Source organism: Girardinichthys multiradiatus, chromosome 11, assembly GCF_021462225.1.
Source record: "Girardinichthys multiradiatus isolate DD_20200921_A chromosome 11, DD_fGirMul_XY1, whole genome shotgun sequence".
Taxonomy (NCBI): domain Eukaryota; kingdom Metazoa; phylum Chordata; class Actinopteri; order Cyprinodontiformes; family Goodeidae; genus Girardinichthys; species Girardinichthys multiradiatus.
In genome coordinates, this window is record NC_061804.1 from 8,646,911 (window position 1) to 8,671,245 (window position 24,335).

Here is a 24,335-nt window from a genome sequence, read left to right on the forward strand (position 1 = left end):
AACAGCCATCGTCTGATGCATTTACAGCTGCAAATCTTTGGTTGTATGCCTCTACCAATTTTTCTCCCATGTTTCTTTTGAAAGCAGCTCAAGATCCAATGAGTTTGGACACATATTGTAAACATCAGTTCTGTAGTCTCAATTTTTTAACGAGGTCTTAGCCAGATCTAAGCCATCCCACTGGTCTCCAACAAGTTTTCTTCCAGGACTGCCCTATATTTAGTGACTATCACGTTTGACCAGCTGCTGGAAAAAACCCTGTCCCCACAACATGGTGCGGCCACCACCATGTTTCTGAGTGAAGGGGGCAGCATATACAAACCCTCGCCATGCTTTTCGGGTTTTTATTTTTAAGAAGAGTTTTGAAACCCGGTAATCAATTTCCTTCCACCTCACAATCAAGCACTACTTTGCACTGGTCTATTACATAAAATCCCAATGAAACACGTTAAAGTTATTTGTTTTTCATAGAAATGGGAAACACATAAAAAGCCATGACGATACGGTCAATGGTGCATGAAAGCAATATTTAAAAAGGTAAAAGACCGGAAAACGTGTTTGGGGGAATATACTACATTTCCCTAAATGCATTGCGCGACAGCTACGGCAAACAACTGCCTGTTTGACTCCAATTAGCGTTTCTTTCTACAACGTGAAACTCGAAAGTCTGACGTAAGCTGATAAAGTTCAGCAACACTGACTTTCCTCCTATTAAAAACTATTTCAACGGCGGAAGTTTAGTAGGAAGCTCCATGAGCGTCTTTTAAACGTTTAGCTTTTAGACGGAAAGGTTTGCTAAAGTTAGCCGCGAAGCTAAAAACAACTTTAGCTAACGTGAACTGGTAAATGATAGCGGCTGGTTTCCTTTAACATCTTACAAGTCAGTGATGAGGAGCCATGGTGGTGTTACTGCAGGGGATGTGTCCTGGTCTGGATGAAGATTTACTGCGGAGTCTACGGGCAGCTGATATCAAAACAGGTTGGTGTGATTTAACGGTCCAGATGAGGATTAGCCATAGAACAGCTTCAGTAATGGCTTCTCGTTTCCTCAGTGGAGGACCTCGTCTCTTCTGACATCGAGGATCTCGCCCAGAAATGCTCCGTGTCATATAAGGTACTTTACTCAAACAGGCTCATTCATTCACTTTAAATTATACTTAAAAATGACCAGACATCAGTCATGGCTAAATGCTTTGGGCAGTGACCACTAATGTTAACTGTTCTGATTTTCTGAAGAACAGTTAATAAATGTTTGTAACAAGTCCTAAAGGTTTTCATTAGACAGTACATGACTTTTATTTCAAGGAAGGGTCAATAGTTCCAGTGTTTGTCCGTATAAATAACTTCTGAGGTAAGTTAGAAAACTTTTTAATGTCCGTTTAATTTGATGGGGCATTAAGCAAATTTTCTAATGATTCGATGCTCATGTGGTTATAAATTATAAATGGGTGTTGCTGGGTTGCTTGTACTCTATGGAGTCCGTGTCTTTGGACCGATCGATTCGGGCCATGGTGGATGCGTCCCTGCAGGCCTTTGCCTTCATGATGAGGGAACTTGGCCATACACTCTCCATGTTGGTCCATGCTCGGAGGCAAGCGTGGCTAGCACAGTCACCCCTTACTGAGCCCTGTAGACAGATCCTGAGAGCCCTGCCTGTAGTTTGGGGGGAACGTTTTGGTTCCACTGTGCTTGAGGCCCTGGAGCGTACTACCCAGGCCTCCTGTACGTGGCAACAACTAGCAGAGCTTCATAGGTGTGACCATCAACCTCGTGATGCGCTGGGGCTGGTGGTTGGATATTTTACTCTGGCCCGGGGATACCATCTCTACCATGTCTGAACGCTTACTTGAGGGTCATGCCCTTTCACATGTTGACCACCAGGGAGGTCCTGCAAGCAATTTCCCCAGGCGACTGGTTCATGTCTGTTGACAGACACATATTTTCATGTCCCCATTGCTCTGGCCGTGCTTCCAGGTTTCTGTCATGGCAGGGCTCCACAATTTGTGGAGTACCTGCATTTTCTGGGCGCGCTCACTGCTGCTGGCTGTGTTCCTGGCTTTCCGCGCCTTTCTTCCAGGGTTGCTGGGGAGGCATGTGTTAGTTTGGTCGGACGACGCCACCGTCGTCTTTCTTATAAATCATCAAGGCTCCAGGTCTGCCGGCTCCTGATCTAGGCAACACCCTGCCTTGCTGGTCTCAGAGCGGCCTATATTCCGGCTTTCCCGTTTTAATCTTGGGCCCCCCCTTTGAGCCTCTTTGCCCTGTCCGAGCGCTTGGGGCATATGTCCGCTTCGCCTCAACCATACGGCACACGGACAGTCTCTTTGCCTGTTATGCTGGCTCTCTGAAAGGTCAGGCCCTGTCTAAGCAACAGTTGGCACATTGGATTGTGGGGGTGATCTCTGTGACTTACTCTTTGGATTAGGGGTGTGCGGTGGCACTTCACTAGGAGCCTGTCAACTTCATGGGCTGCCATGACCGGGGTGCTGCTGGAAGCCATTTTTTAAGCAGCTTGCTGAACTGCGCCGAGCACCTTGCCAGGTTCTACAGGGTGTACATGGCTGCGCCCCATCCCCTACACAGCGTCCTGGAGCAACCACCTTTTGCATTCCGCTGAAGCTTAGTGTTGCTGTTGTTGCTGTATTCCTGTGGGTTTCTGTTTTCTGGATCTCTCTGGACCTTGTTGGTATTCGTCATCCAGTGCTTGAAGCACCACCTCTGGCGGTCAGTATTGATGAAATAGAACGAACGTTAAGATGGTAACTACAGTTCTATGAATCCCGGACGACCGTCGGCGCATTTAGTCCCTCAGTTTCCACTTCCTTGCTAGAACCTTATGGGGAGTGAGCTCCTGGTGGCATGTGACTTCATAGACTTACGTGAGTCACCGCTAGGTCACAGGTGACTTTGTTATTATTAATTCTTGATATGCGCAAGAGTGATCATTCAGAGCTTGAAACACCGCCTCTGGCAGTCATCCAGGATTCATAGAACTGTAGTTACAGTCGTAATTTTCTTTTTTGTTTTAGACGTCCTTAAACCTCTTCACTGAAGTTCCTGATAATCCAGAAAACTGATCTTTTAGCTGCAGTATTTTTACTGAATTTGAAGCTATTTTGATGCAAACTGATGATGGCTGGACTCCCTCTTTGAGGTTATACAGAAGGAAATGGTATCAATCATGTCCGTCCCTCTTTTATATTGATCAGTCTGCTAATTAGATTAATGATGAGTTCATCTTGACTCTTTTAACTCTTCTGCTTTATTAAAATGACGCCACATATTTTGTACAAAAACAGAGGCTAATTATTCTGCATCTGATCGCTCTGCATAGATTAAAGCTTTGTGTTACAGACCATAACATGCGTCCTTGGCCATATATTAAAGATTTATGAACTATGTGGTTAGTTTCCACTGAATGCAGCTTCATTCTCAACATAGGCCTCTTAAATCAGGGAAAGTTTCCTGCAACAATTAAATGAAAACAAAAATGCCAAAACATTTTTAATTTGAACAAATGTTGTCCCACATGCAGCAAATGTTTCTTATTGTTAGACTTTTTAATACCAGGATGGAAAACAAAATGTTTTAAAAAGCTCCATTTTCAGGACTAAAAAAATAGAAACCTGCTGCTGCTCTTTCTATTTACAGCTTTGATTGCATTGTATAAATCAAGTACAATTTTAAACCATTTAGGCATTCCAGATTAAACATTAAGATCACATTTGTTTTAATTTTTTTTCTTAAAATTTACACAATTTTCTCCAACCTGCTTCCACAGCTACATCTTTATTCTTTTATTTAGGCTCTGCTTTGATCACTCCTTCCTCCTGAACAGATGTAACAGCAGCTGCATGCAGAATTATAAGCTTAGGTTTAGGATGTATAACTGAGGACAATAAGCATCTAAACCTTAGAGTCATGGATGAGGAATCAAGGTCAAACTCTGCAGCAAGCCTTTAGGTGTGTTTTAGGAAGTAGGAAGGAGAGCACAGTTGTTTTTAGGGAGCGATTTGCTGGATTTTCAGCCAAAAGGTTGCGGGTAAAGGTGGTAATACCGCTAATCTGGCAAAACATCCACTGATCCAGGTCCTCACCAGATGCATCGAGGTCGAAGAAGCAGCTGGTGTCACATCTGCCTTGTGGATTTTTTTCAAAACACATTTTATGATCATGTTCCAGTATTCAATGCCAATAAACATACATAATCATTATTTCTATGCACTAGTTGCCATTTTAAAGCTAAATAAAAATTTTTTAAAGGCCACTAAAAACAAATATATAATGATAGCACACAAAGCTTCAACTGCCTGTATAGTAAGACTGCTCGAATATGGAAAAAATTATAATCAGCATTAGGGCTGCACAATATCTACAAAACATGCCATTCTGATGATGAACATCTCAATGATTAGCGATACATAAACATAACATTATGATGTTTATTATGTTATTGTCTTTCTGCTTTAGAGTTTATTGCAAATATAAACTCCAGATAGTGAATAGTCTATCCAGATACTGGGTGAAATTATCCTTCTTTCCACTCCAACAACATTTTATGTAGAATCTTGGCTCTGCCTACAGTTGATATTTTAGCAGTTAAAGGGACTTCAAAAGAACTTCTTAAACCGGCTTAAACAAGAAGCTGCATTAAATAAATTACCGCCATGGCCCAGATTGCACAAAGTCAATGCATTTATATAATGATTTAACATTTATTGCTGTCCACGTAGGACTCAAATGTTGATCATACACAAACTGGTGATAAACTGGTGCAGCCCCAGTCAGGATTATTATGGTCAGAATTTTAATTAACACTGAAACAACTGTTTTTTGTTGTGATAGCCAAGCAGCAAAATATGCTAAAGATGCCAGTCAAAATAATTTTTGTTTTAAAATATTAGTGAAACCCTGTTTTACAGTGAGCGCCAATAACTTTTCACAGTAGGAAGGCTAGAAAACTTTTTTTGGATTCTGTTCTGATATTTTATTGTATTGTATTTGTTGAGGAGTAACCTCAGTTAATAAAAATCTGTGTCGGCAGGTCAAGCTTTGCAAAATTTGGACATCAGAAATTAGACATGTCGGTGCATCTGTAAATTTTATTTTACACACTTTTGTTTGAATACGGGGGGCTAAAATATGTTTCTGGACTACAATCCTTTTAGAGAGGCAGAAATGACCATCAGTAAATGGCCCATGTGAAGGCTAATTAGCTGTTAGGTAAAATGTTTGTGTTGTCTATCTCTTTTAAATGTCCTAGTTTTCCAGATTGGACCAAGATTGGCATCCAAACACCAGGGAGATGTTACAAGCCCTGCTTCTTTGATCAGCTTGAGCTTTTCAAGGAGAAACTACCAGCAGAATTATTTAAAATTTCAAATATAGGAGCAGAAATCCAGCAAAAGCAACATCTAAAATGCCTTTTTGAGAGGGCAACTTTAAAGATATTTCCCAGTGGGATTATTATATATTTCAAGTATTTCTTTTTCCCACCTCCCAGCCTGCAGAAGGTTCAGGTTGCCCCCAGTGACTGAGCCAGAATGTCTGCCCTGTGTGTTTAGCCTGCAGGCATTCATCTCTGAGCTGATAACCAGCATCCCGGTGGTCCGTCAGACTCCTCCTGCAGATCTGAGCCATTGTTTTGCTCACAAATTGGAACTCTTCTAAGGTCAATGCTGGGCCGCCTGTTGGCAACAGCCGTATTAAAGTCTAATTAAAGCTACAGAAGGATTTTCAAGTAAAACGCTCCTACCTTATGAGCAGAAATGCCGGATTCGAGTGCCAACAACGTCTCAACTAATTCAGACCCAGCAGATTCAGCTTCTCCTCCAAATAAATATACACTGTCAGGCTTGAAGTCCTCTATGTTCAGAAGGATCTCCTAATCAAAAAGCAAATCTTTTAAACAATTTGAAATGTTTATTTGGCTATTGGCTCGGTTGGTGAACATGTTTTATAAGCTGTGTGTAGATTGTGTTATTAAGGCCCAGTAGGAAGCAGAAAATCTCAATGTAAATTAAACGAGATAATAGTTCATCAAACAATAGCTCACACTTTCAGCAAAAAGAAGCAGATTATTTAACACTGATACCTGCAATCGTAGTCTAATATGAAACAGGTTATTAACAATAAATGAGAGGAATAATATTAATGACATGAGATTTGCTGTTACATCTAATAAGAACACTGCAGTTTTCATCCATACACATTTTCAGGGAGAAGTAAAAATGTACCGTTTGCATGTGGGTGAGATGGTAACATACACTCATCATGCTGTTAATTTGATTAATAGCAAGTAATTATTTAATTAATACTGTGTGCAAGTTTAAATCCACATGGGATATAAATTATTCTTACAAGCTTAATTACATACATACAGTCCAAACTTCTTATTAGTTAAATATCCACATGCTTGTGCTTTTTGTGGCCTTCAGGAGTCTTCTGGCATAGTTCTGTCTGGACCGCTCTTCTTGGAAGAATTTTAGATGTGTCGCTGGCCCAACTCCTCTGAATCAAATGGCTAATTTGCCTCCTCTGCAGGCAGTAAAGTTCTGCAGAGTCCTGGTTCGGTTGGATCTACAGAGTCCAGCTATTGAACTTATTATTTGCCTGAGGTGTGTTAAACAGAGACACATCTACAATTTGCAGAACAAAGTTGAAAAAAACTTGATCTCAGTGGGAACTTGTTGGTTCTTTTATAAATATTTTCAAGGTTGGCCTATTCAAAGCTTCCACTCATGGCTCCTTTATTGCAGTAAGCGCAGCTTCCAGAGATCACCTTAAATGCTCTGCAGAGTTGTGTTAATGGCCCGAGAGCAACTGAACTGATTGAGAGCTTGGGAAAAACCTTTCTTCTCATGTTTTGGAAATATAAGACAAGCTGTCTCAGCACATATTCAGGTTCTTAACAATAATACCAGAACCACAAACTAAGTTCAGCTTTATTTGATTAGTGGAGTTCAGAAAACTAATCGATTCTAGTCACGTTTGGACCTGTCATTGGAATGTTTTACTTTGTTGTTCTACCTGTAAAAAATGGAAACCAGATGTCTTTCAAAGCTGACTGATTACTTGGCGTGAAAGCCTGTCAGGTTAGATCGTCTCTGTCATCACTGTCTGTTCTAGCAGTCGGTGTCGGTCGATGCCTGTTGTGTTTCTCTGCCTAATTAATGAGAAAGCAAGAAGTGCGTGTGGAGGATTTGACGTAGAACTTTTTATTAATATGCAGGAGAGTGTTTCTCCACACTGTCAAGCAGCAGTGGCGAGTCGAGGCTTTGTCGAAGCTCTGAGACTTTTCGACCAATAGTGTGTTTAAATGAGCCTCGATTCTTGAGGGAAATTTTCACAGAATAAACTTTTATGAGAGAAATACAGCCGGACACTCCATGTGGTTCCCTAACAAGCAGTTTGTTCTGATGGAAGATGGGCTGTGGTTCCGTTTGTGCCAAGATCAATGTTTACCGAGTGATAGTGTGGGAGAGGGGCTCACATCTATTGTAATTAAACAAGACAAGCCTTATTCTCTGCTGAGCAGTTTGCTCTGATTGTCTTTCATTAACATTAACGGTACTTTAAAAAGGAGACCAGTTTTAGTCGCATTGGGCTGAGTAAGTGTGGGAGAAATGAAAGTAAAATCTTCCTGCTGTAAAAAAAAAAGTCTAGAAAGGATTTGGTTTCACAAATGTTTGCTTTTTCCCCTCTCTATACATAATCGTGGCTTGTAAAGACAGATTACCTCATTATGATCCAGCGCACAATAACGGTAACATTTAACTCACTATTGAATATTTAAACAAGACTGCAGATCAGCAGAATCAGTCGAATTTTCCGAGATTTATCCTAAAGCAGAACTTCTGTTGAACGCCGGATCAATTTGTTTTACTGATTACAAACGATGGTTTCAGATACCACTCTGCACGCCCTCCTGGAAATAATCAAACTTGTGTTCAGTGCCAGGGCGGTCGTGCAAGTTCTGGTCAGCGTGACACTCAGCACTGTTTTTATTTCAACATCTGGCAAAGCGGAAGAGGCAACAATACGTACATGAATTTACTGGACGGTTCTGTGAGCTAATTCTGCACCTAGAATACATCAGAACGGATTTGCTCACATTTTAAGGGTAGCTACCTGAAGATCTTGAAAATGAATTCAGACACCACCAAGTCTGTATGAATCCAAAACCTTCCCACACAAATAAACTGACTACCTTTTTCTGTATATTTATCACCCCTTCCATCATTTCATACCTTTGCTTTTTTGGTGGTTTCATAATAAGGATGTCAGTTTGTCAGTCGTTCATCTTCTCCTCTTTTCTGCACTAACTTTTCAAACCTAGACCGTACATGGGTCCAGCCTTCGAGAGAGGTAGAAGCGTTCATCGATCGGGAGACGTGAAATTAAGAGCATACTTGCAAACAGAGTATGACAAAGTAACATGAAGAAATAAAAAGACGTTTTTGGTTGTTTGAGCTTGAATAGAAACGGAACAACAAATCAGATTATTTGCACAACTCTAAACTGTTGTCCTGGTTGAACAGAAGGTGAAGCTGAACCATTACTAGTGTCACCAGTGATCAGCAGCTACGTCAAGCTGCCACAAATTCATGGCAACTTTGCAACTTAAAGGTGTCGTAAAAACAGCTCTATGGTCCACTGATAAGTATGGTGGAGGACCTGTAATGCTGTGGACCTGTGTCTTTTCTAAAGACTCTGGGAACTTTGTTTGGATTGTATGGCATCAGAAAACTCTTTCAAATATAAAGATATTATGACATTTTAAATAAAAACCTGGTAGATTGTGCCAGAAAACTGAAATTGGGTCATCATTGGGTTTTTCAGCATGATTTCAAACACAGATATGGTTCACCAGACACAGAATCAACCTCTTTGTGATTTTGTCTTTCAGTTGTCTTGTTACTGAAATGTGCTATATAAATAAACTTGCCTTGCCTTTTTTCGTGACCATTTTTTCAAAAGTGTGGAGGTTGCTGTGCATGGTTACACGCTTTACTGCTGGTGTTTGCAGCACTGGTGTAACTCTGTGTTTTCTGTATTTCAGGCTCTTTTTGCCATCCGCAGAGTTCTGCTGGCCCAACACACGGCGTTCCCAGTGTCGGGCGCCGATCTATATGAAGAACTATTGAGCTCCACAGCCATCCTCTCCACTGGAAATCCCAGGTAAAGTCAATTCTCCACACAGTATCACAACACTGCTTCATCTGTCGGGTCCTGGGGGATTTGACAGTGAGCTCAATACCATCACAGCAGCTTACAGGAAGGCTTATCTAGTATCAATACTCCAAAGGAAACATTTGGAGGGTTTGTGATCCTGTTGAAGCAGCATTTTTAGTCCCATTAAATTGAAATCTATTGTTGGTCTCAAAGTTTATATTTTTCCTGTTGTAAAACTCCAAATTCATTAACTTTTTGGCTTGTGGTTTCTAACTTTTTCTGCTCTGCCAAGTTAACGTGTGCTGCTCTGATGAGATGGTTTCATAACGTTTTCAGGTATTGCTGCTCAGTTTTATAGCTTCGGTAACGCCTGATAAAGTTTGTCTGGGGGTCACTTTGCTCTGTTGGAAAGTCCGGAATCTTTTTGCAGGAGAAGTTATCCTTGTGTCGTTTGATCACATTTTAATAAGCATCATCAGCGGCTGTGTTTAGAGATGCAACGATCATAGGTTTTTTTTTAAGGGGGTGGCAGTGAGGGGGTCTGTAAAGCTTTGTCCTTCTGTTCGATTTTTGTGATTTCTCTAGAAGTATAATAAATATCAGTTTAAAACATTTTTTTCTACATTCTGGATAAAATAATAATTATTCCATTCTAACAAAATGCTATAAATTGAGGAGATGATTTTTCCTCAAAAACAGGACCAGGTTACAGGGCTGTCAGTCTCTGCCTCACTGGAAATTTACTAAAAATACAGCAAAATTCTTCAGGTTACAAGACAGAGGAATCCACATAAACACACCCAACTATACAGCTTTCTAGTATTTAGTGATTATTGATCGTTAACCTTTTTCCACACCTAAACATGCAGAACTGTGCCATGTGACAAGATATCTTTTATGCGCCTTCATGTGAACTGCTCAAGATCCATTGAAAATAAACAGCTTTGTTCAAACTTTTTGAGAGGATAAAACAAATTCATTTCCAGAGATTTTAAACTGTTAAATCGGTCATTCATTGATTTTATCTAAACAACCTCCGAGCATCCTTTCTTTGACCAATGATAAGTTGGTTATTTGAGGAGCAGAGGTGACCTCCCACTGTGTGTGTAAGAGAAAACAGTTGGTGTTACTCTGGTCAATAATTATTAGTATCTTATATTAACAGTTAGAATAAGTAGTATGGTTAGCATGACTGCCTATAAACATCCCTGTAGACCCTCACCTGAATGGAGGGTTTTCCAAAGGTAGGGTCAGGCGATATGATTATATGTTATGTATGGTTGTTTGTTCCACGAGAAGTGTCTAAAACTACAATTTCATGACTATTTGAGTATAAATTTCCATGGCAACCATTGCCTGCCTGCATCTAAATCTAAGCTCAGCTTCTCTTAGCGCTCTTGAACGCTGATATTTAGCTGATATTTGAGCAAATTTGAAATTGTCGTTACATGTGTGGTGCTGCCTTATATACTGATGATTTAACGAAGTTCCTGGTCATGTTGTGCACCATTTATTGTAAACCCAAAACCTGCTGTTTTCTGTAACAAAATGTGCCGTGTGATACTAGCCTGCTGTTGTAATTGCTCCTCTGAACAGTTGTCTAATGTGTCGCTGCTCTGCTTGTATCTGTGTTATAGTACTGTCAGCTGATGTGATTTAGCGTTTTTTGAGTTTGACTGCTTTCTTGTTTTGTTTTTTATGCTTTTAATCTCATCTTTGCGCAGGTTTTTTTTTTCTTCCCTCCATCATGGTCAATTAGAAACATAAAATGACACAAAACTATATATTCAACCGGTCGCGTTGTCCTCTATGTGGTTAATGAGCTGCTTTTTCAGTCACAGGTCTCTGAACATTGGTGCTGAACACATATATGCACTATCATACTGTGTTAACTATTTAAGATTTAATTCTGTATGTTTACCAGATAAATGTGTGGTTTTGTCTCTGTTTCTCTGCTTCTCTGCTTCTCTTGGCTGCTTCAGATCAAAGCAGCCAAGAGAAGCTACAGTGAGAAGCTGAAGAACAGCCTTTCTACTGGTGATACCTTGGCTGTATGGACCGGTCTGAGAAACCTGACTGCCTATAGGAGCCCCCCCACCCTTCCTGAACAGAGTCGTCTCCTGGCCAACCATCTGAATGGCTTCTACTGCAGACATGACAGGAAGCTGTTCACACCTCAAATCATCTCCTCCACATCCCATTCAGGAACAAGTTCTTCCCATAAAGCAACCAACCCCCTACCTTCAGATCCTCTGCCTGCACTAAAGATCTCCGAGGAAGAGGTAAACAGGCTCTTTCAGCGCATGAAAACAAAGAAAGCTGGAGGACCTGATAACGTCTCCCCATCATGCCTGAAAGCCAGCGCACATCAACTCGCTCTGATCTTCACAAGGATCTTCAACAAGTCACTGGAGAAATGTGAGGTCCCCTCCTGCCTCAAACGAACCACTATCATCCCGGTTCCCAAGAAACCCACCATCCTGGGATTAAATGACTACAGGCCTGTAGCCCTGACGTCTGTGGTCATGAAAACCTTTGAGCGGCTGGTGTTGAAGCACCTGAAAGACATCACAGGCCCCCTGCTGGACCCCCTGCAATTTGCTTACCAAGCAAACAGGTCGGCAGATGATGCTGTTAACTTAGGTCTACACTTCATCCTGCAACACCTCGACCACCCAGGGACGTACACCAGGATCCTGTTTGTAGACTTCAGCTCGGCCTTCAACACCATCATACCAGACATCCTCCACCAGAAGCTCACCCAGCTCAACGTCCCAGCCTCCACCTGTCAGTGGATCAACAGCTTCCTGACGGACCGACAGCAGCAGGTGAGACTGGGGAGCATCTTCACCTGCACCAGATCAATAAGTACTGGGGTGTGTTCTATCCCCACTCCTCTTCTCTCTGTACACACATGACTGCACCTCATCGGACTCGTCCGTGAAACTCCTTAAGTTTGCAGATGACACCACTGTCATTGGACTGATCCAGGACGGTGATGAGTCTGCATACAGACAGCAGGTGGATCGACTGGTACACTGGTGCGGTCAGAACTACCTTGAACTGAACCCACTCAAGACTGTGGAAATGGTGGTGGACGTTCGGAGACCACCACCCCCATACACCCCCCTCACCATCCTCAACAACACTGTATCGGCCGTGGACCACTTCAGGTTCTTAGGAACCACCATCTCTGAGGACCTGAGATGGTCTTCACACATAGTCACTGTTCGAAAGAAGGCCCAGCAGAGACTGTACTTTCTGAGGCAACTCAAGAAGTTCAACCTTCCACAGGAGCTGCTGGTCATCTTCTACACTGCCATCATTCAGTCTGTCCTGTCTTCATCCATCTCAGTGTGGTTTGGATCATCCACAAAACAGGACAGGTCCAGACTGCAACGAATAATCAGGACTGCAGAGAGAATAATCAGAGCTGACCTTCCCTCCATCCAGGACTTATACAGGTCTAGGGTCAAGAAAAGAGCTGCCAAAATCTCTGCAGACCCCACACACCCTGCACATAAACTGTTTAGAGTTTTACCTTCAGGTGGCGCTACAGAGACAGTTTTTTCCCAGGCTGTTGAACATTTAATAGAGTACAAAACAACAGCGTACAGATGTTACAAATCCACCTTTGTACAGGTCCTTCTCAAAATATTAGCATATTGTGATAAAGTTCATTATTTTCCATAATGTCATGATGAAAATTTAACATTCATTTATTTTAGATTCATTGCACACTAACTGAAATATTTCAGGTCTTTTATTGTCTTAATACGGATGATTTTGGCATACAGCTCATGAAAACCCAAAATTCCTATCTCACAAAATTAGCATATCATTAAAAGGGTCTCTAAACGAGCTATGAACCTGATCATCTGAATCAACGAGTTAACTCTAAACACCTGCAAAAGATTCCTGAGGCCTTTAAAACTCCCAGCCTGGTTCATCACTCAAAACCCCAATCATGGGTAAGACTGCCGACCTGACTGCTGTCCAGAAGGCCACTATTGACACCCTCAAGCAAGAGGGTAAGACACAGAAAGAAATTTCTGAATGAATAGGCTGTTCCCAGAGTGCTGTATCAAGGCACCTCAGTGGGAAGTCTGTGGGAAGGAAAAAGTGTGGCAGAAAACGCTGCACAACGAGAAGAGGTGACCGGACCCTGAGGAAGATTGTGGAGAAGGGCCGATTCCAGACCTTGGGGGACCTGCGGAAGCAGTGGACTGAGTCTGGAGTAGAAACATCCAGAGCCACCGTGCACAGGCGTGTGCAGGAAATGGGCTACAGGTGCCGCATTCCCCAGGTCAAGCCACTTTTGAACCAGAAACAGCGGCAGAAGCGCCTGACCCGGGCTACAGAGAAGCAGCACTGGACTGTTGCTCAGTGGTCCAAAGTACTTTTTTCGGATGAAAGCAAATTCTGCATGTCATTCGGAAATCAAGGTGCCAGAGTCTGGAGGAAGACTGGGATCAAGGTGCCAGAGTCTGGAGGAAGACTGGGGAGAAGGAAATGCCAAAATGCCAGAAGTCCAGTGTCAAGTACCCACAGTCAGTGATGGTCTGGGGTGCCGTGTCAGCTGCTGGTGTTGGTCCACTGTGTTTTATCAAGGGCAGGGTCAATGCAGCTAGCTATCAGGAGATTTTGGAGCACTTCATGCTTCCACCTGCTGAAAAGCTTTATGGAGATGAAGATTTCATTTTTCAGCACGACCTGGCACCTGCTCACAGTGCCAAAACCACTGGTTAATGGTTTACTGACCATGGTATCACTGTGCTCAATTGGCCTGCCAACTCTCCTGACCTGAACCCCATAGAGAATCTGTGGGATATTGTGAAGAGAACGTTGAGAGACTCAAGACCCAACACTCTGGATGAGCTAAAGGCCGCTATCGAAGCATCCTGGGCCTCCATAAGACCTCAGCAGTGCCACAGGCTGATTGCCTCCATGACACGCCGCATTGAAGCAGTCATTTCTGCAAAAGGATTCCCGACCAAGTATTGAGTGCATAACTGTACATGATTATTTGAAGGTTGACGTTTTTTGTATTAAAAACACTTTTCTTTTATTGGTCGGATGAAATATGCTAATTTTGTGAGATAGGAATTTTGGGTTTTCATGAGCTGTATGCCAAAATCATCCGTATTAAGACAATAAAAGACCTGAAGTATTTCAGTTAGTGTGCAATGAATCTAAAATATATGAATGTTAAATTTTCATCATTACATTATGGAAAATAATGAACTTTATCACAATATGCTAATATTTTGAGAAGGACCTGTATATGTGGATATTGTATATATGTATTTAAGGACATAAGGATATATGCAGAATATATTTTATAACACAATGAAAACAAACAAGAAACCCAGAGAGCAAAGTGTACCGGAGTCAAATTCCTTGTTTGTTGTATGTACGAACTTGGCAATAAAGCTGATTCTGATTCTCATCTGTGCGGCATGATTAATGTCAGATGGATTTGTCTCATTTCATGGGGCGGTATTTTTAGCAGATTTATTCTAATGTCCTTTTTTTAAAACTAAGCAGCCAAACTACAGTTTAGTTTTCAAACTGTTCTTGTTAATATTCACTTCTGTTTTGTCCCACTGTCAGCAGAAAGGTTAGAGTCCGACTCACCATTCGCAGCTGCATTATATTGTGAACATTAATTTAGGGATGATGCACAAATTTGTAATTGTGATATATCTAAACTATATGGGGATATAAATCAAGCCATATTACCCAGCCCTATACAAAAGACTGCCAACATTCCCTAGTCCAGCATGAGCAATGACAGATAATATTGAAATCTTTGGATATGCAAAACAAAGCAACATTTCTGTTGTGTCCAGCCTTCCTGTTATCTGCTAAAGTCTAGCCTTGTGTTGATTAGGGATGCAGGATATATCTGCATTAACATCGATATCGGCTGCTGTTAGGTTAAAAAATGGCTATCAGTAGTAGGTAAGTAAAACCGGGCCGATGTTACCAACCAATGTTTATTTCCATCTAGTTGCCATTTGTGTTTCTGGAGGGGTACAGGATGGGGTTGGCCATGTGGTGTTTGTTTGGTCATGTGACGGTGATAGTAATGCAATGCAGGATTGTGGGGTGTCTAACTGAAGCAGAGAAGCGATGTCTTGCGATGCCGATAATGGTGAATATTGCGATACGATATCAGTTGCGCAATCTGCCTATTTTCTTCTTTCCTCTCTTTCTCATCTGTGATTCCATCAATCTGTGGCCTTTCAAATTTTCGGCAACGTCATTACTGTTTGGCGTGAACATCTGCCGTCATGAGACCCTGTCCATCTGACTAAATATGATATTAGCATGTAAAATACAAGTGCATAACACTCTGAATAAACTCTGAATAAACACTCTGAATAAATAAAATTTGCACTCCAAACAGTCCTTTGCTATTCAAATATTGAATATGAATACTGTTCTTTTGCAGAACCATCTCAAAACCTGCTCTTGCACCAGCTCTGGTTAAGCACTGAAACCACTACAGACTTCCTTTAGGATGTTAAATGTTAGCTTGTGATGCAGCAATAAGAAAAATGGATGAACACCAAGTAAAGATGCTTGGCCATAATGCAGAGGCCACTGTTTGGAGAAACTCAGACACAGCATGTAATCACAAACACATCATATATGTAAAGCACAGCAGTGGTGAAATGATGGGTTGCAACTGCACAACCTGGGCTCCATGCAGTCTTTGAGTCAACCACGAAGTATTTTGATGTCAATGCCATGGGTCCGACGGCTGAATTTCTGCCCAAACTGGGTTTCAACGGGCCAGTGATCCCGAAAAGCAGCAGATCTTTAAGAAAATGGCTGGAAAGGAAGAGAATCTAAGCAGAGAAGATGATGGGAAGACAGAGGGAAAGGAGAGATATTCTCTGTATAACAAACAGTGAATTAACAAAACGCTACCAGCTCGACCGCGCAGGGATCCACCCCCTTAATAGTCTAGTAAATGAGCACTTAAACCTTTATAACAATTATTAATATAGAGATAAGATTAACTTTATCATCCCCCTATGGCAAAATTAAATGGTATAAGCAGCAGGGCAGGTCAAAGGTGCACCTCTAGTAAGGTAATATTAGGAAGGATAAACAATAATAAACATCCATGAAAAAAAATTAACAAAATTGCAAACTATCATACAGAAGAAATAAAATATTATTTACATACTGTAAAATGCTTTTAAAAATAAACATTTGGAAAAATTTGGAAAGTCGAGATAAATATGTACATAAATACAAACTCTAGACAAGATAAAGTACACTAATCTAAACACTACATTCATAGAAGGAAGATGTAAATGACCTGAATCAGTATTTGCTGTATTGTTCCTGATGATGTCAGCAGCCTCGGCCTAAATGGTCATCTGTGGAGTATGTGGAGAAGTTCTCTGGTGTGCTGCTATCTCCTCTCTAGCGTCTGAATGCAGCAGGAATTGGCGCTGCTCCCTTGTCCAGCCTGGTGCTGAAAGCAGAGGAACGACGCATCGATCTGCTGGGAATGCGCTCCCAGGTCTTCAATTCAATTCAGTTTATTTATATAGCGTCAATTCACAACACATGTCGTCTCAAGGCACTTCACAACAGTCAGGTTCATACATTCCAATTAATCCTAACCATTGAACAGTGCAGTCAAAGTTAGTTATTTATTCAAATTGGATAAAAAGTTTTTCTATCTAAGGAAACCCAGCAGATTTCATCAAGTCAGTGACTTGCAGCATTCACTCCTCCTGGATGAGCATGTAGAGACAGTGGACAGTCACTGGCGTTGACTTTGCAGCAAAACCCTCATACTGAGCATGCATGTAGCGACAGTGGAGATGAAAAACTCCCTTTTAACAGGAAGAAACCTCCAGCAGAACCAGGCTCAGTGTGAGCGGCCATCTGCCACGACCGACTGGGGGTTAGAGAGAACAGAGCAGAGACACAAAGAGAACAAAGAAGCACTGATCCAGGAGTACTTTCTATTGGAAGGAAAAGTAAATGTTAGTGGATGTAGCTTCTTTAGTCGTTTCACCTAGAAAGAAAGAACAGATAAACTCTGAGCCAGTTTTCAAGGTTAGAGTCTGAAAGAGGGCACATAGAGTTAGTTACAGTAAAAGCTCAGTCAATCGCCATGTCTAAGAGAGAAAAAAGGTTAAACACTAAAAGACACGGCCATGTGGATCATCTGTAGAAGGTGAGCATTAAGTTGTTGCCAGCAGAAGCTCGGACGATTCTCCTCTCCAGAAAGGTGTCACAGGTAGACACAGAGCCAGGCCAGGTGTAGCTTCTAGGAAGAGAAAAGAGAGAACAAAGTTAAAAGCTGAAATAACAGCAAATAATTCAAAATTGGAGAGGAGTGTGAGAATGTAGCGAAGAGGGTGAAAGTGGTCGTTATGTCCTCCAGCAGCCTAAGCCTATAGCAGCATAACTACACAGATAGTTTCAGTTCAGATTATTTAGTTAAACGGCGCTTATTTACAACAATGTTGTCTCAAGGCACCTCACAAAGGGTCCCACTGATGGTCATTGTTATACTAAAAACCACAAGGATTGGGATCCCTCCCTCTGTCAGACTGATTATAACCATTGGAAAAGAGAAGAGGTCATACAGGTAGCAGAAATGCTACCTCTGTGTGATCCCGGGACTATGTCTCAGCAGTTAGCTGAATCACTCTGGAGCTGAGACTCCTTGGCAGGAATTTTTAGGGTTAGTTAGTTAGTTAGTTAGTTAGTTAGTTAGTTAGTTAGTTAGTTAGTTAGTTAGTTAGTTAGTTCGTTCGTTCGTTCTCTGAGAGGACTGAGGATCTTTGACAAAACGGGCCCTGATCGTTTTCATTTTGTCCTTATACATAAAACCCTACAACTGTATCAGTGTTGACTTTGATTTTCCTCTGATGGTATTTGGCCTGAAGGCAGTTTGTTACACATTTTATGCTTTTAAATGAATAATTTTTGTCTTTTTCAAAAGTAGTAATGGGTATTTTCTGAAGTATTGAAATCAAGTTGGAAGGTTTAGTGATATGAGAACCCTACTGGCCACAGTGTTTTCACACTTTACCAAAAATGTTCAGTTTGTCATGTTCCTTGAAGTAAACCCACTGTTTGCAGTTTGGACTTTAGACTGACGCCAGCAGAGACCATATGTTCTGTATAGCAGCTGCAGTTAAAAATACAGCACAGTGGGAAGTGCTTCAGAAGTGACCTGTTCGCCACATCCCTGAACTGAAGGAACAATTTAGCAGCTAAAACTGCCTCCTTGTCCCGCTGCTCCATTTGGCTCGTATAGCCATCCTTAAGTGGCTTCTGATATATCTGCTGCATTAACTCTGCTCTCTACTTGACCACCTTCTACTGAAAAATACATCAAACAGTGCAGAGAAGAACAATGAAACATTTTATCGGCACATCAGAGAATCAAAATTTAATGACTTGGAAGAAAGCAGAAATCCCCACTGCTGTCGGTGTGGGATTGTGTTGCAGCATGCAGAGTAAAAGGTTTGATTTCTGCCGCTGCTTCGTGATCTAGTTGTCTGTGTGTCAAAGTATGAAAGAGTAAATTTTCATTTTTGAAGGAAAAAACTCTCCTCAGCCAGGCTGCTGGCTTGTCTCAACAAATCTGTGAAATGGTCCAGCAAAGTATAATTTATAGGATGGGACCTTTTCTACAGTCAGGCCTACTGTTTCAGCATAATTAATGACCACAGGTGTGTCCTCTCTCACCGTGGCTCTTTTTAAGTGTTTTTATAAATTAGTTAGAGCGTTGGAGCAATGATATGAAACTAAATCATACATGTTGGTGAAGCTGCTGTGTGTTGGTGAATGTCTTGGCTGCCCTCTACTGGTGAGAAGCTGAACAGATGGGTGGTGATCTGTTAGGAGGTTCACGCTCGGTCTAGTGAGGAACATGTTCGGTTATTATATCGGGTATGTAGGTGAAGAATGTCCTCAAAAAGATGCAGATTAACTGATGTTCTCTGATAAGGTTTTAGTAAAATGTTCCCCAATTAGAGTATTTAACAGCAGAAGCCAAAAAAAACATACAGTATAAAATATCAAACAATTATTGCCATATTTGAGTTATATTTAACAGTAATAATTTAAATTTCACTGTTGATACAACAAAAGTCATGATAAAGCAGGTGTTGGATTTTAATGGAGCTGTTTTTGTGACTGGCTTTGGTGAAATAATTGTCTGAATGGTATTTTTCTATATTCAGCTAGAAAAAGATCCTGTATTTACAATTTTCATATCACTGCTTTAGTGTTTGCTTCCAAGCAGCAGCTGCTTCATATTTGAAAGAAAATAAAATGACATCATAATCAGGTATTTGAATCGGTACATAAAATTATTAATCATAAAATTTTGATTATTTGTCAGAATTTTTTAAGTTTAGAGACATAATGCATTTATTTCACTTAAAGAACACCATAAACCATGGAATAAAAGAGGAAAATGTTAAGTCTGATTTAATTTCAGACAGTGAGGAAAAGGAAAAGGTTATCCATCTGTCTTATACAGTTTATGTAAGCGCCTGGTTTCAGCTGTTTATCATATTAACACTAGAATAATATTCCATATTTATTAGCAGTACAAGTAGACCTTCAAAAATTTAATGATATACTTTGTTTTTATATATATATATATATATATATATATATATATATATATATAAAAGCTTGCTCTTTGTATTTACTCCGGTTATCTTTGTCTGATATAAACATTTGTTTGATGATCTGAAACATTTAAGTGTAATTAAAGAAGTAAAAACAGGAAATCTGTCGGGGGGCCAAATTCTATTTCACAGTATTGCAGGTCTTAGGTTTAAATCCTTATGACCTTAAAATCTTAAATGTAACTTTGTGAAACTTGCAGAAATCCTATTAGTATGATGTAGATAATTATTTAGAATGACACTTTTAATAAGACTTTGCACAAAATGCTGTCATAGTCAGGTACAGGACTGACAAATTTGTGGAAAATCTGCAAAAACCCAGAAGTTTTGAAAGACCTTCAGAAAGTATGGGATGAAACTTGTGCCATCAGAAACTGAATTTGAATTGCTCAGACTGAATCTATATTTGTGTAATTTGAAATTAAATGCATTGGTTTAAAAATGAATTTCACTAAACTGAAACTGAATATAAAGGTTTGAAACTGAATTCATTTTCTTTTAAAATGTATTTCGTTGTATTAAAAATTCAGTTTGACTACTTTCACTTTCAGGTCTGAAATTCAATTTCAGTTCCAAAATTCAGTTTTTTGTGTCACACATCCGGGTTCTTGAGGTTAGCCACAGATTAATCAAACACAGATTTACTGATTCAGTTCAAATAGCTAAATAATGAACAAGATCATAAAACAATAACATTTTAAAACAAAACAGCATTATAAGCCATCAGCAATATGTAAAAGTGTAAATAAAAACGGTGTAGTTAATTACAGTAGAGAGCGTTATTAACCTTCAGGCTCCATTTGTTCGGCTTCACAACTCTGCGCTTCACGCTAACACGGTTGCTAGGCAACAGAAGTTATGCTGAGGTAAAGGCAAGAGAAACGTAGACCGACGTAACACCGGCGGCACACTATGCTAATCTGGCATGTTTAGCTAATAGCTACAGGTAGCATAAGTTACTGTTTGACCATCATTTGTTTACATGACGTTTCTTATAGATGCTCATGTAGCTGCACTGGTCCAGCTCAACCTGCCGTAAAGGAGGTTTAACCTGATGTGAGACGTAAATCGATTAATCTGTGTTTGATTAATCTGTGGCTAACCTCAAGAACCCGGATGTGTGACAAAAAAAAAAAAAAAACAGAATTTTGAACTGAAATTGAATTTCAGGTCTGAAAGTGAAAGTAGTCAAACTGAATTTTTTATACAACGAAATACATTTTAAAAGAAAATGAATTCAGTTTCAAACCATAAAATTCAGTTTCAGTTTAGTGAAATTAATTTTCAAACCAATGCATTTAATTTTAAATTACACAAATACAGATTCAGTCTGAGAAATTCAAATTCAGTTTCTGATGGCACAAGTTTCTTCCCATATTATTTATCCCAAAGGGAATTAAATGTTATAGTAGCTCATATTCTGCAGGTTTCTTCAAGGAGCAGTTGTAGATCCTGATGGCTGTGGTCTGGTCTGTCTTACAGCAGATCTGAAGAAGCCTCTGACTGAAGACACTCTGTTGTTCAACGACAGTCTGATGAAAAGGATGCTCAGGGTTCTCCATAATGTTCCTCATTTTATGAAAAATCCTTCTTTGCACAATGATCTCCAGAGGTTCCAGAGGAGTCCCCAGAACAGAGCCAGCCTTTTTTATCAGCTAATAAAAGAGTAAAATATTTAAGAGATGAGTTCAGCATCAAATACAGGTTTCTTATCTAAACCCTTGTAAAACAGGACCAATGTTTCTTCTTTTCTTGCTGCTATTAATACTAGTCCTTAACCCTGAAGGTAATTCTTAAACCCCCTTAAAAACTGAGTTTATAAATCTTATAATTACAGACTCTACTAATGTCTAAACAGTATAATAATTATCCTTTGTAAGCTGAAACTCTCCTCTGGACGTATCCAACCCCTTCCCCTCACCGTGCAGTGAAATCTGAACTCTTGCATGAATTTCCCTCCAATCAGCCGCCAAGAAGAACCCTTTCATGTCCAAGAGTTCAGAGCATGCTGATGAGTACAGCCTGAGGGAGATTTATTTTAATCTGTGACTTTTCAAGGGCAATCACCAAGTCTTACGAGAACACAATGAGATGTTCCATCAACCGCAGAGCCTTCTCCACATTTTTGTCAAAATAGGCAGCATTAATGCAAATAAGTCCGTCCCCACAGATTTTTCTCTTGACAATCTCACAGCGAGAGGGTGGAAGGAGCTGAGCACTTCACCTTCAGGCTGGAGGACCTTGGCTTTGTAAATTCAAGTGGATGTCTTTCACATCTATCACCACAAGTAAGATGAAAGGAAGTACAACTCTGCACAAATTGCTGGTCTGTGCCCACACAACGACATATCCAAACACTGTAATCATGGAGGATCAGATGGACCAAGTATTATGGCAAACATATGTCAGAGAGACTAAGGCTTGCTCCTATTTTTCTCGTTTTGAGTTAACTTTAAGGACAAAAAACTGGCAAGAAAAGTCTATTTGTTGCATTAGTGTGTTTGGTTGTTTGACAAAAGAATAATAAAATCTCAAATGAAGTACAGTTAACCCTAGTGATGCTGTGAAATTAAGACAAAACACTTCTGCTTGTGTTTGCTTGGAGACACATTGAGGTGAACTACCTGCAAGGATTCATGTTTCCATTGGTTACAAACCAACATGGAGCCAAGTGGCACACCACAACTGGGAACGCTGGAGAAACTCTGGTCACTCTGGCACCTTGTCGTTAAAAGATGGAACTTTTTAAAACCTATACGCTGATAACGATGACTTACTCCAGGATACAGAAACTTTTCTTTTTGTCCCTGGAAATTGGAAATGGGTATTTTTAGGCAAATATGGAGTTTAGCATTTATGTGCTATTCATTCTTCTAAGATTGTACCAGAAGGCCGTTTCATATTTCGGTTTAAAAACTAATCAGGGTAATTAGTGAAGTAAAGGATGCGGGTACCTGACCATCCAAAACCATGTTGGTGTCCAAATCACCAAATCCCTCTTCCCCGTCGAGATCATGTTCTGGTCCCAGGGCTTTGGGGCAGATCTGCTGAACTTGTCTAAGACAGAAAACTACTGGCTGATCGGCGGTTCCATTGTTTGGGAAAGAGAGGGCTTGCCTTTGGGATTCATTCTGGACTTGTACACAGAGATCCGACTGGAGTAGGGCAGCACCCTGCTGGATGCTGGGACACTGTTCAGATCAGAGAGCCCCCTGCCTTACTCTCCGCAGGCCAGCCGGTCTAACCATTATGGTACCCTAAGTTATGGCTTTCCCCCACCATCTCCAGACAAGCTGTTCCATGTTTAACATGTCGATAAATGTTGATGTTTGCCGTCTGTTTTAGTCATGTAAACTGTATTTGCAGTATATTTAACTAGACAACTTTTAGAATAGTAATAGAAAGTTGTTAGAAAGCGTTTAGTAATAGATACTGTTGGTTTTTTAAAATGGAGTCCTTTGGAGAAGGTCAAATATGTGGAAAAAAGTTTCTGAAAAAGAACATTTGAATCAACATGGAAGCTGCAGTTTCTGTTGTTTTAGAAAAATTTGAAGGTTTCGCTGTTTTATTTGTACAGCAGAAATAAACCTTCAGTGTCACAATGTGTTTAATGTTTCTGAAGATTTACCTGTTGCTGAACAGTACTAACAAAACATGCAGCACGGGTCTAACAAATTATCTAGCTGAGATCAAGGATTTATAACATAAAGGAGGCTGAATTTAACCCTTTCTGATGAAAACCTATAATAACCTACCATTCAGCTGCAAAGTCTGTCTTCAATTCACCTTGTTGCAAGATTCTCCAACATGTTCAGAAGCTTCACAAGATCGGTTGTATTTTGTGTATTTCAGTCGTGCCAAAAGTCCCACAAGACTGGAATTATTCCTGTTTTTGTCTCCGTTTTATCCTCTCAGTGACAAACTCCTGACATTCCTACAGCACTGTCATGCCTTGCTTCCTAATCCCAGTCCAACAAATTTTTGCTTTCCCCGTCATTCTTGTTCAGCTTCATATTTAGTCTCCAACTCGCAGTGCACAGTCGCTACCTCTCGCTGCCCAGAGTTGAAGAGACGCCTCTGTCAGAACAAGATGAAGAATTAGGAGCCAGTATGATCCCAGAATCTAACAGAGCTCATTTAAGGGAATTGTAAATGTCACAGAAATAGTTGGATTCAGTTTGGCGCACTGAGGATTTACTGGAGACATCTTTCTAAGTGATGCAGCAAAATTATGGTTACGGTGAGCGCTTCTCTCCCACATCCATTCTGATGAGTTGGTATTATACGTGATCAAAAAGCAAAAGGATTTTAAAATGTTCCTTGCTTAGAGGACCTCCTCAAGTAGTTGTTCTAAGATTATGCACGGTTTAGTCATTTATCTTTGTTCTGGACGGCTTCATCCGTTTCCAATCTGTTGCTGCGGCTAAAAAACACTTTAAGCAGAAAAATGACAGAACATTCTTTTAATACAAT

At 40.5% G+C, this 24,335-nt stretch overlaps 1 protein-coding gene and 1 long non-coding RNA gene across 3 annotated transcripts in view; one reads left to right on the forward strand and one right to left on the reverse strand.

The window, feature by feature from the left end:
* The window catches only part of LOC124876288, a 49,917-nt gene extending 48,902 nt beyond the window's left edge, over positions 1 to 1,015 (reverse strand). Inside the window, exon 1 of the long non-coding RNA XR_007040261.1 lies at positions 879 to 1,015. This is a non-coding gene — a long non-coding RNA (uncharacterized LOC124876288). The remainder of the gene's footprint in view (positions 1 to 878) is intronic.
* rad51d (RAD51 paralog D) overlaps positions 618 to 24,335 on the forward strand; it is a 42,255-nt gene continuing 18,537 nt past the window's right edge. For both annotated transcript variants that reach the window (XM_047378935.1, XM_047378936.1), the window contains exons 1-3: positions 618 to 979; positions 1,053 to 1,114; positions 9,062 to 9,180. In XM_047378935.1, coding sequence (XP_047234891.1) covers positions 898 to 979; positions 1,053 to 1,114; positions 9,062 to 9,180 — 263 coding nt within the window. In that variant the 5' untranslated portion in view covers positions 618 to 897. The remainder of the gene's footprint in view (positions 980 to 1,052; positions 1,115 to 9,061; positions 9,181 to 24,335) is intronic.